General features: G+C 38.6%; 1 protein-coding gene, 1 long non-coding RNA gene and 7 other non-coding genes across 9 annotated transcripts; 1 reads left to right on the top strand and 8 right to left on the bottom strand.

The window, feature by feature from the left end:
- Nucleotides 1-406: 406 nt before the first annotated feature.
- On the top strand, nt 407-2,168 carry LOC111433420. Its single transcript, XR_002708808.1, has 3 exons — nt 407-510; nt 1,440-1,442; nt 2,080-2,168. It is a non-coding gene; the product is annotated as an uncharacterized LOC111433420 (long non-coding RNA).
- Nucleotides 2,169-10,203: 8,035 nt separating this feature from the next.
- On the bottom strand, nt 10,204-12,171 carry LOC111433417 (alcohol dehydrogenase 1-like). Its single transcript, XM_023070471.1, has 8 exons — nt 12,053-12,171; nt 11,825-11,961; nt 11,699-11,745; nt 11,193-11,601; nt 11,052-11,127; nt 10,821-10,978; nt 10,577-10,738; nt 10,204-10,512 (listed from the first exon to the last, which is right to left on the bottom strand). Exons 1-8 carry the CDS (start codon nt 12,087-12,089, stop codon nt 10,396-10,398), a joined length of 1,143 nt encoding a protein of 380 aa, XP_022926239.1. The 5' UTR covers nt 12,090-12,171; the 3' UTR covers nt 10,204-10,395.
- Nucleotides 12,172-18,315: 6,144 nt separating this feature from the next.
- On the bottom strand, nt 18,316-18,396 carry TRNAL-AAG. The gene has a single exon. It is a non-coding gene; the product is annotated as a tRNA-Leu (tRNA).
- A 121-nt stretch (nt 18,397-18,517) lies between these two features.
- Nucleotides 18,518-18,598, bottom strand: TRNAL-AAG. Its single transcript has one exon. It is a non-coding gene; the product is annotated as a tRNA-Leu (tRNA).
- A 112-nt stretch (nt 18,599-18,710) lies between these two features.
- On the bottom strand, nt 18,711-18,791 carry TRNAL-AAG. Its single transcript has one exon. It is a non-coding gene; the product is annotated as a tRNA-Leu (tRNA).
- Nucleotides 18,792-18,912: 121 nt separating this feature from the next.
- Nucleotides 18,913-18,993, bottom strand: TRNAL-AAG. Its single transcript has one exon. It is a non-coding gene; the product is annotated as a tRNA-Leu (tRNA).
- A 121-nt stretch (nt 18,994-19,114) lies between these two features.
- On the bottom strand, nt 19,115-19,195 carry TRNAL-AAG. The gene has a single exon. It is a non-coding gene; the product is annotated as a tRNA-Leu (tRNA).
- A 121-nt stretch (nt 19,196-19,316) lies between these two features.
- Nucleotides 19,317-19,397, bottom strand: TRNAL-AAG. The gene has a single exon. It is a non-coding gene; the product is annotated as a tRNA-Leu (tRNA).
- Nucleotides 19,398-19,518: 121 nt separating this feature from the next.
- On the bottom strand, nt 19,519-19,599 carry TRNAL-AAG. The gene has a single exon. It is a non-coding gene; the product is annotated as a tRNA-Leu (tRNA).
- Nucleotides 19,600-21,146: the final 1,547 nt, after the last annotated feature.

A 21,146-nucleotide genomic window follows, 5' to 3' on the forward strand; every position in this document is an offset into this window, starting at 1 on the left:
GGGGGGGGGGAGAGTTTGTAATACCCGAAGAGAGAGAAATAGAAATAGAAAAAGAAAAAAAAAAGGAAAAGTCGAGAGGGGCAAATAGGTAAATTTGCCCCTCCAACCACCTAAGGGGTCCAAACGAAACCCCATCCATAGTCCTGCAAAAGAGAGATAGTGAGAGAAAGGGGTAGAGAACTTAGAGAGAGGAGAAAGGATGAACCGCCGGAAGACTCACCGAAAACTACCGTCGGAGTCTATTCCGGTGAAGATCATGATGCAAGGAACTGAAGATCATGCAGAGAGACTTTCTTGGTAGGGAAAAGAGAATGTGGGTGGCCGGAGTCCCATTTTTCATCAAGAAGTTGGAAAACACGCAAGGTAAAGATCTTGAACGTTTTCTCAGATCTACGGTTTTTCTTTGTGAATCAAGATCTGAAATCTTGATATATTCATCTAGGAACAACTCTACGCATGATCTGTGAAGAAGTTTGGCCGAGACCTCAACCCGAAGGCGGAGATCCGAGAGTCGTCCGAGAACGGTGAGCGAAATTTCGACCTTCTTAACTCATCCGGTAGTTAAGCAAAAATTACGAAAAAAATACGAGGACGTAGCCCGTAACACGATCTAAAACTTTGCCGAAGGAATCATGTCGATCTGATCAACGGATCGAAAGATATGAAAATTGGAATAGAGGGTTGTGTTTCGGTTTTTAAAAGGCAGAGAAGAAAGAAGAAGAAAAAAAAAAGAGTCGGCCGGCGAGCGGCAGTCGGCGGCGACAGGCGCCGGACACGCGTCGACCATTGGCTGGAGCAATGCAGCTCCTGCGAGGCGTCGACACGTGTCGCCTGCAAGCTGGGCCGAACCGCGACGCGAGCCGAGCCGACCGGACCGGCCGACCCGCGACTACGCGGAGGCGGGCGCGTGTGCAGCCTGCGACTGGTGCCTTCCCACGCGTGGAACGGCCATTTTGGCCCGGTTGCTTTCTGTTTGCCCGATTTTTGTCCCGGTTCCAGTTCTAATACTGTTCTTACGTGAATAAGGACCTAATTTAAAGAAATCAGTACTTTTTGACACCTCACGGGCAAAGAAACGCTAGCAAAAAGGGCACGCGTTAACCAGGTAAGTCACCACCCGGTATTTAGGAAGAAATACTTGTAGGGTTCGCTTGGATTGTATGTATGCGCCTTAAATTAGCTCTCCATGAATGAGATTAATCAGATGGATTGTTATGATGTGTTGGGTGAATTATCTGAGTGTTGCTTGTATGCCTTAAGCTTCCGTTGTACGTATGCATGCACTTAATTTAGGTTGGAATTGTGTATTCCGTTTTTCGGGTGCTAGATGGATGAATTCGCCCCATTGAGCGCGAACTTCGTGTTTTGGGTGCTGGATGGAGGCCATCGCCTCGTTGAGCCGGCGTGCCTAGTTTGCATGAATATTAGGATGTTAGAAGACGGTGTCATGCACACCCCGTTATTTTCTAGTACCCATTTCTATGATAAGCTTAGAGAATTACTATTAGGAGTGATATGTCTCTCCAGCCAGACTTAATTTTCCCCTAGGAACTTAGCAGTTCACCATGGCAAGAAAGTACCTAGGAGTGTTCATAGATTGCGAGCGTGAGAACGGTATCTATAGCTTCGTGGGAGGACCAAGGGTCCCTGATCAGTCCTTGCTGCTCTTAGCCATTTCGCATGGGAAATGTGTCCCCACGTCGTACAGCCCATTAGCTGCATGGGAACGGGTTGGGTCGCGCCCCCCATAGGAGGACTATATGGGCGTAGGGGTATTCAGCACACCCCTAGGCTAGATACCATGTAGTCCTAGATAGCCATGTAGAGGTAGCGCCTCATAGAGAGATACCGACCATATCAGCTTGGCATAAGGAACCTCTAGGCGTTTAATGAAAGAACGACGAACCGGTGAAACCCAAGGGACAAGTCCCAAGGGACTAAGATTAGAACCAGATGTCCTAGAACCGAAGTAGGAAACCGTGGGAATGTTGTTAAATTAAGATGCGAAGAGAGCCTACAAGTAGGTGGCTTACTAAGTATAATTTTTATACTCATCCCGTTCTCCTTTATTTTTCTCAGGTGTTCGCTGGCTGCTGGTCGAGGTAGAGGAGCGTTTGAGAGCTGTACAGTCACAGAGGGGGTCGTTCCGAAGCGTCAGTCCCTTTTCGGTGTTTTAGAGTCTTTTATATTTTATTTTATATTTGCAATTTCTTTTGTAATAATTAATAAACAAAATTTCTCTCTTTTGTTTTAATTCAATAGTATTTTTATCTTTTTACTTTGCTTTTCTTTTCTTTTATCTTCCTTTTGTTTGTTTTCGATTTCGTCTTTTTAGTCACGATTCGGTTTTTGAACCCTCGAAAATCGGGTCATGACACCAGCAGTCAACGATCACTTATAAAAGAAAAGTAGAATATGGTAAGTATAAACATACTCAGAAAACAACCTACTCGTAGGCTTTAATCGAGAGCATCCTTACCTTACTACATTGCCATGGGTTTTTCTCTAGAATTTACGGAATTCAAGTCTATGTTCTACAACTGTTTGAGTTTTTGGAGAGGCTTTAAAGTTCTAAGAAGCTCTCTTACTTGTTACAAACCCCTAGAGGTCTGAAAGTTTAACATTTTTTTAGCACCGGCTAGATGTTGTAACTAAACTTCGGGGTGAACCATCTTTACTGGTTTTTTAGACTTAATCAGCTTACATTTTTTTGAAAGAGAATGATCGGTATTAACGGTGGAGGAGCAACCTTGTCCTGTATCATAGGAAAATACGTTACCTCTCTCTAAACATCTTTGTGTAAGGTTAGTTGGGTTTCCAAAGAAACCACCATAAAGTTCAAAAGATACGGAGGAACAACCCTAATTGTCAACCAACTACTGAGTTTACTTCGATGGTTCCTCACCCTTCTCAAGATGGATTTATTGTGCAAATACCTTGTTCAAAAGACTCCTAACTAGTTCCATAAGATAATGATATCTAGTAGCCTTAATACGCTACGCTACCTGGCCTAGGCCACGCTCGACAATTCTACTTTTGTAATCTTCATAACGCTAATGGTTTACTCGAGGAGATAGGAGAGATAGGCTCGAATGATGCAATTCACAATGCTAGTAGGTCTAGTGAGATTTTTTAGTCTTCTCTTGCTACTGTGGAGGTTAACTAGGTATTTAGGACATCTAGGCAGTTTAAATCTCGAACTCTTATCTCTAAGGCTCTCTGAACTAGCAACTTGGAGCTAATATACTTATGAGAATGCTAGGTTTTTTATCTCTTGTAACACCTGAGCTGATAAGACTTAAATACCCGATTTTTCTTCAAAGTTCTAACTTTCAAGAATTTATCAAGCACCTTAAGACTAAATTTTGAGATATATTAGAAGGAAAAATACTTATAAAGTTCCAAAAATCAAGATAAATATAAAATAAAATAGTGAAATTTTAGGGAAAAAATGGTTAAAGTTAACGTTAGAAGAGGTATGTTCCTTCGTTACACTATATATTGCTAACTAATGAAGGGGAACCAGAGCCCTTCGACGAGGCCTCAGGAGGATACAACCAAATGGGAGAAAGCCATGAATGATCAGATGTCTAGGCTTCAAAAATGTGTTTCTATTTCATCTACTGAGGTTGAGTATGTGGCAATACCTGAAGCTGGAATGAGATGATATGAATGACAGACTATCTAGAAGAATTAGGCAAGAAGCAGTGCGAGAAGATTCTTCATGTAACGACCCTAAATTTTTACTTATTTAATCTAAGGTCATTACTATACTTTAAACGCAGAATTTACTTTAAATGGGCTCTTATCACAACTGCGACATAATTTTGTCTTTTATTACCTTATGAATAACGAATACAAGGGAAAGAAAGGAAAAACAGCTCTAAAATAAATGTTCTATACTAACCTATGATTTATTAACGTGATTACAATTCAACCTATACTAATGATGCAAACGGGATTCAATCTATACTAACCTATACTATGAATGCAAATGAAATTCAACCAATACTAATCTATATTACGAATGGAAATCAACTATCCTATGCATGTGTCACGGTTCCGAGATGTGTGATGCTGCCGTCGGTCTCACATGGGTGCCTTGCCTTTATTTGAAAATGTGGTAGTGCGAGGCTTGAGTATTTCTAGAATACTCAGTAAGTGACCCCCTATCGGGGTTATGCAGCAATCACATGCAAATGAGATGATGGGACCTATTTTTCAATCTATCTTCTTAGAGTGCTGTCCTAACGGGTAATTTGGATGTGTACCATATACTCTACACACAACCCATACATGCGAGTATGGGCTCACCAGTCAGTTCGCACGCCGCTGGGCCACTTTCCTTGTCAGGCGAGCATACTCTAGGAGCTCCTTAGGCCGGACACCTGTTAGAACTAGTAACCGTCACGGCAACGCTATGTAAAACGTAACGAACGTACCCCTGTCATTGGGTGTACATGTCCGTACCCTCGTGATGGAATAGAGGTATCTCCCCAATGCATGAGCACACATAATGCATGAGGTCTCAAATATTTCTACTTTTATCATTAATGAATATAACCCCGCTATCATCTTTCATGCTTAACATGTCATTTCTCATTTTTCAGTCTACGTATCATACATAATCCTAATGGGGTTACATTTCATGCAATTTATCTTGATTTCATGTCATACATTACATGTTGTTTACATTCAAATTATAGTACCATTCATGCCGGAATCATCCAGACACATCATAAATGTCATAAGCATAGCACATCACATCATACTAAACAACATACATTCACATTTCACAAGCATACTTAAACGAGTATAACAGTCTAGCATACAATTTAATGATATGTGTGAATCCACAGGGACGTGCCAACATACAACATACAACGCATAACCTACGACAGGTGAGCCACTTACTTGGTAGGCCTTAGCTGAAGTACTCCCTAAAATATAAGCTCCTAATATACGTCCTATGCTTCTGTTGGTGGTTGGTTCCTATTGGATCATTCGACACCTTCGTTAGTATTTCACAAACATAATTAATTTCCAACTTAGATTTGTGAAATACAGCCTTAAAATGATATATTTTACCTTAAATGGGGTTGAACTCAAGTCCGGGAGGGTCAGAATTGTGCCGAACAGGTCAGAAATAGGGTTCCCGAGCTGAATAAGCTGTCGGAGCCAACTAAGCTGCTGGAGCTGAGGAGAGTTTGGCGCCAGAATCTGCCACGTGGCGCTACCAGGAGCGGCCGCATGTGCTAGCTGAAGTTGGGTCAAGCGCAGGTTTTTGGGTTGCAGTCGCGGGTTTGGGCTGACCGCGAGTGGTGCACTAGGCCTGGACTGAAAGGAAACGATTGCAGGTGGGCTGGGCTGTGAGTATCGGGTATTGGATTGGGCTTGTGAGTCTCGGGTCGGTTGGGTTTTTGGTCTCAGGTCGCGGCTGATGGGTTAGGCTGTAATTGGGCTTTTTGGTTTGGGCTGAGGCGACTGGGCCGCGGGGGTGTCGTCGGTCGAGGTTTGGACTAAAATGGGTTGGACTCAGTTCGGGTCGCGGGGTCCGACCCTCGGGTCGGACTTCATCTTCTTCACCCGATTATTCAAAATTTTCCAGCGATCTCTCTCTCTCCTCGGTAACGTCGTTCCGACGTCCTTTCTCCTCCGTTTCTGAGTCTCCTCCTTCCCTTAATCTCGTTTATGGTGTTTGTTTGGTTCGTAAGGGCCTAACACTCTCAGATCTGAGAGGGTTTGAAAATCCGACGTTCTGTCTCCTTTACTCGACGGTGTACGACATGTAAGCAACGTCGAAATCTATCCCAAATGTGTGTAAAGGTCATTGGGATTGTTTTTGTTGTGTAGAACGGAGGTTTCGAAGTCGATTTCGTATGGTTTGGCTTCGCTGGAGCGTCGTTGGTTTCTTCCTCACTCTCACGATTTTTCGTTTTCTTCCTTGCAGGCAGTTTGGCTGAGGGTTGGGGTCTGTTGTGGTGGTGACCCCCGAAGTTGGGCGAGGCTCGTGGGTCGCGTGAGAACGAAAACTCCGGCGTTTGTCGAAGTTTTTGGTTTCGTTGACGACCACGAAAATTTCTTTTTGTTTTTTTATCTGATCCATTAACTACATGTAGATAGTCAGAGTGCCATACAGTTGGTAAGGAACCCGGTCTATCATTTAAAGACAAAACACAGAAGGCGATAACATTTCACTCCTAGGGTAGTGGAAGGTGGTGATGTATTTGGAGGAGATAGAGGGTGCAAAGAATCCAGCAAACATGTTGACAAGATGTGCTGATGTTTCAACATTCTGTAAAAGCTTAGTTGGTACGATGCATTGATAACCAAATTCTTGGTTTACTAATCAGATTGTTGGGACATGAAGTATGATGACTATTTATAGTAAAAGATACGATATGGTATATGTTCGGTAAATATTTGGTAGAGACGTATTTGATAGATTTTATTTGGTCGGGGATAAATCTATTAAAACTATATTTAGTAAGTGGAAATCATACATATATATACCTTAGTAGAAATAGGTACATCTTTCAAAAAGTACTCTCTTCTTTCCCTATATTCTTTATCGTTGTATATCCTGAATTCATCAATAAAATCTTTAGCTAATATTTCTCGTGAGTGCGAGTGCGTGTGCTATTGGTGCTGTTGATCGATACTAACAATAACAAGATCATCTCATCATAAGGATCCTTCCAAATAGATAACAAGGGAGATGATTTTGATTTCAGCATTCAAGACCCCAACAAATGGAAAGTTTCCATTGGGTCGCGTGGAAGTAGATTGACTCATTTGGACGATTAATAGTTGAAAAGAATATGATTCTAAGATTAGATCAGAGAAGAAGGAAAGCCGTAGCATTTTTTCTATAAAAAAAACCTAATTTTTTAAATTATTTTTATTTATTTATGTTGGGCTATTACAAAAGTATCACTATCTCGACCAAGTGAAGTCTGAAAACAAGTGTCATATAAGAACCCGGGCTATTATTCAAATACAAAACACATTAGAAGAAGAAATTATTTCACTCACATGTTAGTAGAATAAGGTAATATGCGTTTTGAGAAAATAGAGGGTGTATCCAATTGATATGTTGACAAAATGAGTTGACGTTAGCAGAATTTGAAAATTTGACGATAAGAAGAATCTTTGAAGAATAAATTTTAGATTAGGGATCAATTTTCAAATAAGAGAATTGTTAAGTTGTGGAATAAGATAATTACTTATGGGTTAAGTTTACTTATGTGATGTCCCACATTGGTGGGGGATGAAACCTTCCCCTAGCGGACGCATTTTAAAGCCTTGAGGGAAAGCCCGAAAGGGAAAGCCCAAAAAAGACAATATTTGCTAGCCGTGGATCTAGGTCCTTACAACTTAGGAGGTAAGAAAACTTAATATTTGAGGAAGTATAACAATCCTAGGTAGATTCAAAGATAAAATCTTAATCTTATCTATTATCCCATTTAGATAAAATCTATCTTGAAATCTATTTATCTTATCTTAAACTATGTGGAGTTTTCAATCACGATATTATCAGGTATGTTTTTTTTTTGTGCCTTTTGTTTTTTGTTCTTCATGTTTTTTTTTATATCTAAATCGAGTGCGTGAGTTGTGCAATCCTAATGCTAACTCATCTTACATAAACACCCATCAAAGTTGCTACGCATACTCCAAGTTTCTAAAGTGCTTAAAATTTTATATAAATCCATTGAAGAATCGATGACATTACATGACACTGAACGTCGTTATCCTAATAGAGAAGCATCCTTATCCTGTCTTTTCCTATGGGAAATCAACAATAGGTGTGGAGATAGAAAGGTTCACAAGATGAAAATACTCGTTCACCTTTTAGCTTAACAAAGTACTTATTAATGCTTCTCTTTCTTCTTTCCTTAATTTGGAAACAAAAGGGAAAGAAAGAAACAGTGTGACACTTAAATCATCAACTAACTTATTCTTTCCTTATTCCTTTTTTCTTTCTTGTTTTTACTCCTTTTTAAAACTCTTCCCAAATGCTATTTAAGGTGTTATACACAATTCATTACCACTCAGGTCGAATATTTTATAGTCTAGTCTTGTACAAACTCATTATATAGGATATGTCCACTCTTATATCTCCATATAAACAATTTGAATCGAATCATTTGTAAACACTATATAGTGGACTTTACTGAAATAAGATACCCAATTTCATCCCTATTAATATGTTTAAGTTTTTCATATAATAAATAATATTAAACCATCAAAATTATTATTAATTAATTATAAAACTAGTTAGGAGATTTTGTGGCACATATGTTAATATATAATTTCAAATATGTGATAGATTTTCCTTTTAAGTCTTTATCAATAAGAATCTAAGGTTGAGCCAATGAGTAATGTCGAGAGGCTCTGATATGGAATCAACCCAAGGAAAAGTATGGAACGGATTATCTTGATGATCAAGATCAAGAGTAAAAAAAACTCGTGATTCGAATCACTTCACAACAAGTTTTATCAATACTACTTGAATGACACTAGCATGCAAGTTCTAAACACAAGAATTTGTAAAGAAAATCTTAGCCCTCAACAAAGCTAAAGAAATATAGAAATTCTATTCTTTTTAATTTCAAAATGTGATATATAGCTTTCACAACCTTAACATATGTGATATATAACTTCCAAATTAAATTGGCTAGTAGATCAGAAATACCCATCACCTCCATATTAAAATGACTAGTTAATGGTGAAATATGGTAACCTACGCGGGTTACAATATAACCTTAACTCCTATATTAAAAACCAGCTCAAATATGACAAACAAATATTTAAATTATAATTAAATAGTGCAAGGAATGAAATGTGCTTATTAGTCCTCTTTTGACTAATTCCATAAATTTAGCTGATTTCATTAAATGCAACTTAAAGTGCATTTAATGCATCTCTTTCTTGAAACTCAACTTTACACAACATATAAGGGAGGTCTCCAACATCTTCTAGAATTTCGAGCTCACCATAGCTTGAATATAAGTGTACAAGGTTTGTTATAGCTTCTTGACTCTCGTCCTTATAATTGGATCTTGAGGTACGAAAATTCTTTTGTCGTAGTTCATATCAGGCTCCCTTAAACATATTTACTGGCATCAGAATCATATCAAAGAAAAGAAGATCAAGTAGATGAAGTTATACCATTGAAAATATATCAATGAGACTTGTCAAATACAATTTCAACTTCTTTCTCTTATTAGAATGCTTTATTTTAATTATTAAAATTAAATCGATCTCCAATGCTTCCACGTAGAGAATGAATAGCTCATTTCCTACACAAATATGGTAGTTTTTAAAATATAGTATCAAGTTAAAAATGCATAATATTCCATAGGTTTTAGATCCATAGCATATTAAAAATAGATTAAAATATTTTTTTTCTATAATTGAACTTACTCTTATAAAACAAATTAGACTTTTTTTTAGATTTTTTCTATAAATTTTGGAAATATATATATATATATACATGAAAATTGTTACTATTATTTGACTAATTTTGATATAAATTAACTTCCTAAATGAAGTTAAAATTTTAATTTTATGTATGGTAAATTAATAAATTTTGTAGAGGTCAATCTTTTTAAACAATAAATGAAAAATAGGAATATTGTTAAATGACCATTTAAAACCTATTTATACTTTTTCAAGTATAGTAATAAATTCAAACTTATTATATACACATTTTAAATTTTTTATTATTTCATTTTTAGTGGTTTTCTTAACATGCATTACTTTTAGTTATTATTTAAATAAAATTATTTAAATAATGGAAAGTGAAAGTTACAAAAAACTTTTTGAGATTCTGTGTAAAAATAAAACTAATAATAATATAATAGACGAATAAAGTAACAAAATAAACTTTTAACTTTACTGTTATTGGTAATTAATGGAAAGCGACATGTTTTGACTTCATAAACGACATAACGGTCCATATATTTCAAACATCTCACCTTTTAATATTATAATTATATAATTTATTCTATTTTAATAACTCCAATTCATTTCCATACCATAATTTATTGCCTCAATAAATTAATTAAAAGTAATATTAATACCTTTATATATATATATTTTTTTTTATTAAAAAAATTGGAGCTTTGGATACTTTTTAAACAAGTTACCGTAATTAATTTAGCCAAAAAGAATAAATAAATAAATAAATAAACAGAAAAATCTGATATGTTTTTTTTGATTAAAAATCGACTATTTTGTCGAATAAATATGGATATAATTATCTAACGACAAGACAAAAAGACCAACAACAGAGACTCTTACAAAAAACAACAAAAACGAAAACAGAGTCATAGTCTTATTCCCACGCATTCAACCAAACCCACAAAACTTATGAACTCATGTCATAATCAATCACTCATCCATTCGAATAATGCATCGAATCGACTCCCCTTTCAGCATGTAATCGAATGCCTTGTTGATCTCAGAAAACGGCACTGTATGTGTGATGAACTTCTCCAATTCCAGCTCCTAAACACAACAACAATAATAATCAGGGACATTCTTTAATGGGGTTTTGAAATTATTCCCTTACCTGGTTCATGTACTTCTCGACCACTCCGGGAATGTCGGATCGGGGCTTGTAGTTGCCGAAGAAGGTACCCTTTAGAGTCCTCTCGTTCAGGAGCTTCATGGGATGAGTTTTGAATGCGTCGTCTCTGCTTGGTACTCCCACTAGTACTGCAACACCCCACCCCTGTTTCAGAACAGAGCAACAATTTTATGTGATTTTCTTTGAAACTTAATGCCAAATGGTAAATGGGGTTTTGTTTAATTACGTCGTGAACGCATTCGAAGGCTGAGATCATCGCATGAATGCTTCCGGTGCATTCCACACTCCGGTCGACACCTCCGTCTGTCATCTCTGCTATCACCTCTTGAACTGGCCTCTTGTAATCCCTTGGATTCAAAAACTCATTGCATCCGAATTTCCTCGCTGCAAAAACGTTTATATATCATGTCATACATCAAAATCCCCTTTAAAACCTCATTATGTTGCTTGATTGTACCTTCTTCGAATCGAGCTGGGTTCAGATCAACACCAATGATCCTGGATGCTCCGGCAATTCTTGCTCCTTCAGCCGCCTAGAACACAAAAACGTTTAGGAATTGGTATCACAACCTGTGAATTCAGAGGCTGAATGACTTACAGCGAGGCCAACAGCTCCAAGTCCAAAGATGGCAACAGATGAACCCTTTGTAGGCTTTGCAACATTCAAAGTGGCACCAAGACCTGTGGAAATGCCGCAGCTAAGAACACAGACTTTGTCGAGAGGGGCAGCTGGGTTGATCTTGGCTAAACAGCCAACGTGAATAACGGTGTATTCACTGAAAGTGGAGGTTCCAACGAAGTGATAAATGGGCTGTCCATTGATGGAGAATCTGGTCTTGCCATCATTGAGCATGACTCCACGGTCTGTGTTGATACGAAGAAGATCACACAGGTTGCTCTCTTCCGACTGGCAATGGCGACAATCCCCACATTCACCAGTGAAAATAGGAAGAACATGATCTCCTGGTTTAAGATTTGTGACTCCTTCTCCAACACTCTCTACAATACTGTCCAAACGACATAAAAAAAACAGAGAAAACCCCAAAAAATCAAAACCCCATGAAATCAAAAGCAAAGAATCAGAAGAACAAAACCAATACATACCCTCCAGCTTCATGTCCAAAGATGCGAGGGAACAACGGGGCTTGGCCCTAAAAACACACAGAGAGGAAAACAAAATGAAAACTCTGACACCCATTTCATGAAATAAAGCAGAGATTACAAGTTTACCTTGGCTTCCCAGAAATAAACATCGGTGTGGCAGAGAGATGTGAAGAGGATCCTCAATCGGACTTCATTGGCCTGCGGTGGTGCCACTTCCACTTCCTCGATCACCAGTGGCTTTCCGGCCTCCCATGCAACAGCAGCTACACAAACACAAACACAAACACAAACATCAAAGGCTCATCCAAACAACAAAAGAAACAGGATTAGTTGATTGATTGATTGATAGCGTACCCTTGCATTTGATGACTTGACCGACAGTGGATGACATGGCTGGATTTTGGTTGAAGAAAAGAATGTTTGATGGAATGAAAGTAAATGGATTTGTGTGTTTGGTGGGTTGAATTGAGGAACAGAGTGAGCATTTATAGCAATACGCAGGATTGTGTGTACTTGAAAAAGAATTTGAATTTGATTAATTTTTATAAATATTTTGTTCTTGGGAAATAACCATGGTTTTGAGTGATCAAATACCGTTTCCACTTATACCATGTCCTGGGTTTCTAGGTGCGCCTTGGGTTCTTTGTTGCGACACCTGGCGTTCTAAACCTTCTCCCTTTCCCGTCAAATTCAAACTCATACCCAATGTGAAAGTTTGTTCTTTCCCTCTACCTCGGCTATACAAGCGTTATGTTAACTATATGTCAATAGAATCTTCAATAATCTACGAAAATGAAAATGAAGTAATAACAAAGATCAGTGCTAAACGGATAGATATGTTTGTTTAAGAAGAGGAGCGTGAGGGTTTGTTAAAGAGTATTATTTCCATTGGTATCAAAGTCGGACCCGCCCATAAGGCAGGAGGTGAGGGTTTGTTAAAGAGTATTATCTCCATTGGTATCAAAGTCGGACCCGCCCATAAGGCAGGAGGAGCTGTATTTGGAATGGAGAAAGAAAAGGGAGATATTATTGTATTGGATGTTTTTACCCTCGGTTGGCGCTGTGAAATCAAATGTAACACAAATTGACTATTGGAGTAAAAACAATAAGTAACAAATAACCTAAATCAATAGAAATCTTCTGACACTCAAATACGCAATATACCCAATTTATTTTTAAAATTAACTATTTAGAGGTGAAATTTCTTATATTTATATCTTTCAAAATATTAAAACATAAATTACTCCATTCCTCTTTTATTTAAATTCTAGGAAAAATATTTTAAAAATGGAAAAATTTTAGAGATGGAGAAATTAAAGAAGGAAATTATAAAAGTTCATGACGTGTGAGCATAAAAATGAGAAATAATAGTAGTTGGTCATAGCTTTTTAAAATAGTGTGTATTAATTAAATTTTAGTCTTAAAAGTTATTAGATATTGATTTCTGGGTTACGTTCCTTCGTAAATGTCTTAGAACGTTATCTTTATTAAAAATCTTTATGTAATTCAATATCATATATAAAGTTCATTTCGGACTTATATCATGTCAGGTAATATTTTATCAGTTTAGACTTACATACCTAGTCACAGTATAACGTGTCATCAAACTGAGTCAGAGGGGACGTAGGATGTAGACTCTTTATTTAAATTGAGAGCTTTTTATAATTTTTTTTGTCCCCTTTTAAAAGTTCAAATTATTTTAATAATATAGTATTAAAAATTTTATTTGTATATAAAAACTTCGTTAAAAATGAGATTTGAACCAACGTCTCAAACTAGAATCTTAATCTAGTACTTTAGACAAACTTGACCATCCCCACATTAATACACTTAAACTTAGACCAACTAACATCCCTCTCTCGAGCGTTATATATAAAGCTTCTTAAGGCTAGTATATTACCTCCATGACATCTAACGGCCTCATCTTTATATCCCTATGCTATAACTTTGTTTCTGTTGGGATTATTATCGCTCAACAACGCACACACTCGATCAAGATGAACACAAATAATAGGAGAGAGAAATATTTGCTAAAGGTTTTATTGATGACTTCCATATATACCGGAGTATAGAAGGAAGAAAGTACATTAGGTAAGAACTATGGGTATATATAGGGTTTTCGCTTACTAAATATAGGTTTAACCACCTACATTAGTATATAAGAATTATATCTCTATCAAATCTTTACCGAACATCTACATATATATTTATACTAGATTTGAGAATGTTTGATTAATCCACCACATCTAAATGGTATGAAAGTTATTTTATTTATAATCAAATAAATTACAAGGGTATGAAAATACTAATAAATGGAAATAACAATAAATAGAAAGATAGTTATGGTAATAAGGCAAATATTAGATATTTGTCTTATAATAAAATATCAAATATAATATATATGGTAAACTATAATTTATTACTAAATATCCTTAACACCCCACCGCAAGCTGAGCGTCGGATTTCAACGAACGTGAAGCTTGGACCTGAAAAATTCAAAGAGGTTGAGAAACACTTTTCATGAAGATGTCAACAACCTGATTCAGAGGAGACGTAGAGAAACACTTTCTTGGCCATCGAAAGTTACAGAGGGATTGTCGTTCAGCGGCTATGCTGCCTTGGCTTCGGCGAGAATATGTCTAACCCATGAAGAGGGATTGTCGCTTAGTGACGATGCTGCCTTGGCTCTAGTGAGAATATGTCTAACCCCAATAAGTAGAAGGGGCAACCTAGAGCAAGGGACAAAGAAAATGTTGAAGCCGAAAGAGTCGCCACATTGGGTGAAATAGCCAATTTTGGCGAGAAGGGCCGCTGGAAGAAGGAGCCAATTTTGGCAAGAAGGGCGGCAGCAACTTGATTGGCGAAGAGGCCAGTGCGGCACCCAAATTCCAAAGGTAAATCTCTGCAAAAGGTTGATGGGCTTGTCAAGATTCCGTATATTTTTGAAGAGAACACTAGTGTGGATCCTGAGATTAGGGTTTGTGAAGGATGAAGGGTTGATTGGGAAGAAAATGGGAGAGACTATATTGGATGAGGGAAAATCGATTGTGTTGGAAAAGGTGAGGTTGTATGTACAGAGTATGGCGAAGGATGATTTGGAGGTCAAAAGGGTGGAGTCGAAGAGTAATCAATCGGCTCTGCATGTAGCAACCATGATGACTGCCCCTGCGGCGTCAAAGGCGGCAGTGGTGGTGGAGAAGAACAATTGAAGATTTCAAAAGCCATTGAAAAGAAAAGATCCGGGTTGCTATACCAAAATGGCTCTAATACCATAAAAATGTTTGATTAATCCACCGCACCAAAATGGTATGAAAGTTATTTTATTTATAATCAAATAAATTACAAGGATATGAAAATAGTAATAAATGGAAATAACAATAAAGGAAAAGATAGATATTTGCCTTATAATAAAATATCAAATATAATATATATGGTAAACTATAATTTATTACTAAATATCCTTAACAAGATCATTACTAAATATCTACCATATATATGTCTACCAGATGTTGAATAGTCTCCATATCCCAACAATCTACAACTTGTATCCTGATCCAGAATTTCATTCTACCATAGCAATTGAGGTTTTGCACAACCTCAATTGTAACGCCCCTAATTTTCTTTAACCTAATTAGTGACGTCACCCATGCATACTTATCTCATTAAGAGGAAGCTCATTATAAATAACCTTGAAAAAGTCTTTCATAAATATTCATGAATCCAAAACAAAACCTAAACTTCGAAAATAAACCTTTAATACTGAATTCAAAATAAATCCAAATAAAACAATACTCAATCCTATAACTTAAAACAGTCTAATAAAAGTAAACTCCTAAAAATAGCCCGTCTCCAACTTCCTTGGTGGCCTCAGCTTCGCCGTCAACCGTACATTGGCGCCTTGCCTTTACCTGAAAAATGTAGGTACCACGTGGCTTGAGTATTTTATGAAATACTTAGTAAGTCACCTCACTGTTGGGGTTAGGAATGCAAACACATGCAACATATGAGCGGGACCTAACTTTTCATAAACTTTTCATAGCCTTGGGCGCTTTTCTATTCCGGGTAGGGTTGGATGTGTGGTACTCCTTCACACATGGCCCATATACGTGTACATGAACCCACCAGGCAGGCTCATGGGTATTCCGGGTAGGGTTGGATGTGTGGTACTCCTTCACACATGGCCCATATACGTGTACATGAACCCACCAGGCAGGCTCATGGGCCTGACTTGGTCGGGCACAACGTGTTACACGTAGCCGGACACCACAGAATAGAAAAGGCCCGCATGATATCATGGCGAACATAAATATCGTATTTCATTCTTTCGTATCATAAAGGGAAAGAATCCCGATGCACGTGACATACATATATGCATGAGGTCCCTTAACATATCTAACACGACATTACATAAGCAGTGCTAACATCGCATTTACGTTTCTTACATCACATGGCATCTCACATGACTTACATTACATGACATATTACATAAACATCTCATGACATGACTCGATAATTCTACGTGTATCTATGGCATCAATCAACATATTCAGGCATATAATACTAACATCTCATTCATGACATAATATAGACAATCTATAGTCAACACAAGTTCATACATCACATAACAAACACAGTCTACGGTCAACACAATCTATACATCACATAATCATATCACATAAAATATGGTGCATGTAGGTGCCACAGGGCACGCACCATCATACAACACGTAGAAAGCTAACTCCAACAGTAAGGTCACTTACCTCGATGGTCTTGGTTGAAGTCACTCACAACGAGCTAATCCCAGTGGTTAAATATGTCCTATGATAACCACATAAAAATTTAGAACCTTTCATAAGGTACCCTAGCTAAACCTCATGCTATTTATCAAAATAAACCCTCGACCTAATCTATAATGTTTAGGAGCCATACTGACCTCGGATGGTAAAACTAAGGGCAGAAATGACTTCGAAAGGGCCAAAAACCTTAGAATCGATATATTATAGTGATACCGATTCACCAAGCCAAGCTGCCGAGCCGACCAATTAAGCCGCCAAGCTGAGCTGCGGGATTTGATGGAGCCGAGCTGCTGTACACGTCAAGCCGAGCCGAGAGCACGCGTACGGAGCCGAGACCAAGGCTGCAGCGCGCGTTCGCGTTGGGCCGAAACGCATAGGGCTCGCGTTCGTTCCGTGGGCTGGTCTAGAGGCCAAACGTTAACCCGACCCGTTTTCCTTTGTCTTCCTTACCCAAAATCTCGCAAAAACCCTAATCGTCGCTGCGCCGCCAACGACGACGTCACAACCCCAATTTCGACGATGCGATGACACCCCTCGCCTATTCCAACCGACGCGCAACTATATTTAACACCGATAGCCTCGGTCGCTTCTCCCTCCGGCCACTCACCGAAGAAAACCCAGCAAACCACCTCACACGTGTTTCCTGGCTAACCCTCTCGATTTTTCCGTACTCTCAGACACCCTCGAAAACCCTAAACGTTTGGAGAGAAAAAGTTGTTTCCAAGGAAGGAGGAGAGTTATATATGGGAATATAAAAGGTCTTTATGACTTTTACATTAAGGTAGTGACTTTCTGGTTAGAAATCGCACCTTTTGTAAGGAGAATAAATGCTAGCATAATATCTTTTCATTTTGGCAGCAAAAAAAATAAAATCTTAGCATAAAATCTAAAATAAATAAAACAAAAATTCGAATCCTTACATCAATATTTGAACGTCAACACATTTTATGTTAGATGAATTCTTTGCACCCTCTATCTTCTCAAAACACATCACCATCTTCGACTAACCTCCAAGTGAAATAATATTTGCTGGATTCTTTGCACCCTCTATCTTCTCCAAACACATCACCATCTTCCACTAACCTCCAAGTGAAATGGTATCGCCTTCTTTACCGACATGACACTCTAACTATCTTCCTAAAGAACTTCACCCTTATTAAAAAGTTTTTAAGTGTATTAATTAAATTTTGGGATTTCTAGAAAATTAGAAGAAAACAATAATGTTGTGAGTGAGATTTCGACCCACACCCTTTCGGACCAAAACCTTAATTTGGTGCATTAGACCAACTCGGCCATCTCAAGTTAGACCAAGCTAGCTCCCTCTCTAGAGCATCTAGATAAAGCTTTCTAAGGCCAATATGGTACCTCCAAGATATCAAATATATCATATCTAATGCAATACCTTATCGGTTAAGAAAAATAAGAATGTTGAGAGTGGGATTTGAACCCATGCCCTTTCAAACCAGAACCTTAATCTGGCGCCTTAGACCAACTTGCCCATCTCAACTTCGACAAGGTAGCTCCCTCTCTAGAGCATCTACGTAAAGCTTTCTAAGGCCAATATGGTACCTCCAAGATATCAAATATATCATCTAATGCAATACCTTATCGGTTTAGAAAAATAAGAATGTTGAGAGTGGGATTTGAACCCACGCCCTTTCGGACAAAAACCTTAATCTAGCGCCTTAGACAAACTCGGCCATCTCAACTTCGGCAAGGCAGCTCCCTCTCTAGGGCATCTACCTAAAGCTTTCTAAGGCCAATATGGTACCTCCAAGATATCATCTCATGCAATACCTTATCAGTTTAGAAAAACAAGAATGTTGAGAGTGGGATTTGAACCCACGCCCTTTCGGACCAGAACCTTAATCTGGCGCCTTAGACCAACTCGGCCATCTCAACTTCGGCAAGGGAGCTCCCTCTCTAGGGCATCTACGTAATGCTTTCTAAGGCCAATATGGTACCTCCAAGATATCAGATATATCATCTCATGCAATACCTTATTGGTTTAGAAAAACAAGAATGTTGAGAGTGGGATTTAAACCCACGCCCTTTCGGACCAGAACCTTAATCTGGCGCCTTAGACCAACTCGGCCATCTCAACTTCGGCAAGGGAGCTCCCTCTCTAGGGCATCTACGTAATGCTTTCTAAGGCCAATATGGTACCTCCAAGATATCATCTCATGCGATACCTTATCAGTTTAGAAAAACAAGAATGTTGAGAGTGGGATTTGAACCCACGCCCTTTCGGACCAGAACCTTAATCTGGAGCCTTAGACCAACTCGGCCATCTCAACTTCGGCAAGGGAGCTCCCTCTCTAGGGCATCTACGTAATGCTTTCTAAGGCCAATATGGTACCTCCAAGATATCAGATATATCATCTCATGCAATACCTTATTGGTTTAGAAAAACAAGAATGTTGAGAGTGGGATTTGAACCCACGCCCTTTCGGACCAGAACCTTAATCTGGCGCCTTAGACCAACTCGGCCATCTCAACTTCGGCAAGGGAGCTCCCTCTCTAGGGCATCTACGTAATGCTTTCTAAGGCCAATATGGTACCTCCAAGATATCAGATATATCATCTCATGCAATACCTTATTGGTTTAGAAAAACAAGAATGTTGAGAGTGGGATTTAAACCCACGCCCTTTCGAACCAGAACCTTAATCTGGCGCCTTAGACCAACTCGGCCATCTCAACTTCGACAAGGGAGCTCCCTCTCTAGGGCATCTACGTAATGCTTTCTAAGGCCAATATGGTACCTCCAAGATATCAGATATATCATCTCATGCAATACCTTATTGGTTTAGAAAAACAAGAATGTTGAGAGTGGGATTTGAACCCACGCCCTTTCGGACCAGAACCTTAATCTGGCGCCTTAGACCAACTCGACCATCTCAACTTCGGCAAGGGAGCTCCCTCTCTAGGGCATCTACGTAATGCTTTCTAAGGCCAATATGGTACCTCCAAGATATCAGATATATCATCTCATGCAATACCTTATTGGTTTAGAAAAACAAGAATGTTGAGAGTGGGATTTAAACCCACGCCCTTTCAGACCAGAACCTTAATCTGGCGCCTTAGACCAACTCGGCCATCTCAACTTTGGCAAGGTAGCTCCCTCTCTAGAGCATCTACGCAAAGCTTTCTAAGGCCAGAGAGTGGGATTTGAACCCACGCCCTTTCGGACCAGAACCTTAATCTGGCGCCTTAGACCAACTCGGCCATCTCAACTTCGGCAAGGTAGCTCCCTCTCTAAAGCATCTACGTAAAGCTTTCTAAGGCCAATATGGTACCTCCAAGATATCAAATATATCATCTAATGCAATATCTTATCGGTTTCGAAAAATAAGAATGTTGAGAGTGGGATTTGAACCCACGCCCTTTCGGTTTGCATTTGAGTTTGGGTTTGGAGGACACTCCTCAGTTAAAACAAACTTTAAATCATCAATGACCAGTATTGTGTTTAGGTTTGATTTCCAAGTTGTGTAGTTGTCGCCGTTTAATTTCTCAGAAGCGAGTAATTGTACTATTGAGTTTGTCATGCTGTGATATAAAGAAAATTCTATTAGTGATTTGACTTAATCCTGTTTAATCCAATCAGTTTTAGCAAATATAATAATGCACCCAAATCATTATTAATTTGCAACGATACTTTAGTGAGTTAGAGCAACTGCTATCGAGGGGCAGTCAATCACTCATTCACTAAACCAAGACATTCTTGACTTAAACACTAATTCCAGAATAACTCTTGTTCCTATAGTGTTTTAGTTATCGCTATTTTGGTCAAGAATATACTAACTCTTAGTAATTCTTCGCAAGTGTGACCCACCAATTTCAGACCTCAGAAATCGGTCCCAACAACGCTATCGAATGAAAAAGCCAAAGTTGGGAATGAACTTAAGAAATCCTATCCATTTCTGGAGTTTGCGTTGTTCCGACTCCCATGTTACGACCCTCCGAATGGGTAGTTGCTCTAGGGCAACATGCAGGCGGAACATGGGAATCTCACGGTGCAACCTAGTGGTGGAGACCATAGGACGTGTTGACTTCCTTCTCCCACTTACTATAAATACTTTCTCAATTCACCTTGTTATTGACTCATGCAAATACCTTCCGAATGGAGGACGCTCCCAGGGCGACACGAGGCCGAGCATGAATCTCACTGTGTGAATTTTACAGAGAGCGTGAAGAGAAAACGATGTATCTTATACACCTTTTTCCTCCCACTAAGTATTTTAGATGGTTGGGTATACTCTTTACTTAAGTATATTCCGGCTAATTAAATATAACTTAAGTCTAGGTGATTTTTCTAAATCTTACATCACTTAAGCATGCTCATAAAACTGGGCTAACTAAGCTCAAGTACTGGTCCGATCTCCAGGTAGTGGGTGTTCCGTAAACCGTCAACTTAAGTACCTTCAGCCTTAGACAAGATCGTGCCAGGTGAGCTTTCTTGTAACCGCAATTTTATGAGACATCGACCCTTTTTAACTGTTAAAATTAATCGTGCTCGGTTCTTAACCCTTAGTGAGCATGCACTTATCTTTATTATAGATTTTAACGTCTACCTCATTTTATGACGTTGAAAATAACCTATAACATGCTTTATATAACAATTTATATAATCATCCATTCCATGCAATAATAT

This window comes from Cucurbita moschata, unplaced genomic scaffold, assembly GCF_002738365.1.
Source record: "Cucurbita moschata cultivar Rifu unplaced genomic scaffold, Cmos_1.0 Cmo_Scf00042, whole genome shotgun sequence".
NCBI classification, from domain to species: domain Eukaryota; kingdom Viridiplantae; phylum Streptophyta; class Magnoliopsida; order Cucurbitales; family Cucurbitaceae; genus Cucurbita; species Cucurbita moschata.

Bases quoted from the DNA above. Each gene is read 5' to 3' on its own strand.
- LOC111433417 (XM_023070471.1), bottom strand. From the start codon at position 12,089: ATGTCATCCACTGTCGGTCAAGTCATCAAATGCAAGG. The intron at 11,746-11,824 runs GTAAACTTGTAA...GTGTGTTTTTAG, and splicing joins TTTATTTCTGGGAAGCCAAG to GGCCAAGCCCCGTTGTTCCC. The intron at 11,602-11,698 runs GTATGTATTGGT...TCGTTTGGACAG, and splicing joins TTTGGACATGAAGCTGGAGG to TATTGTAGAGAGTGTTGGAG.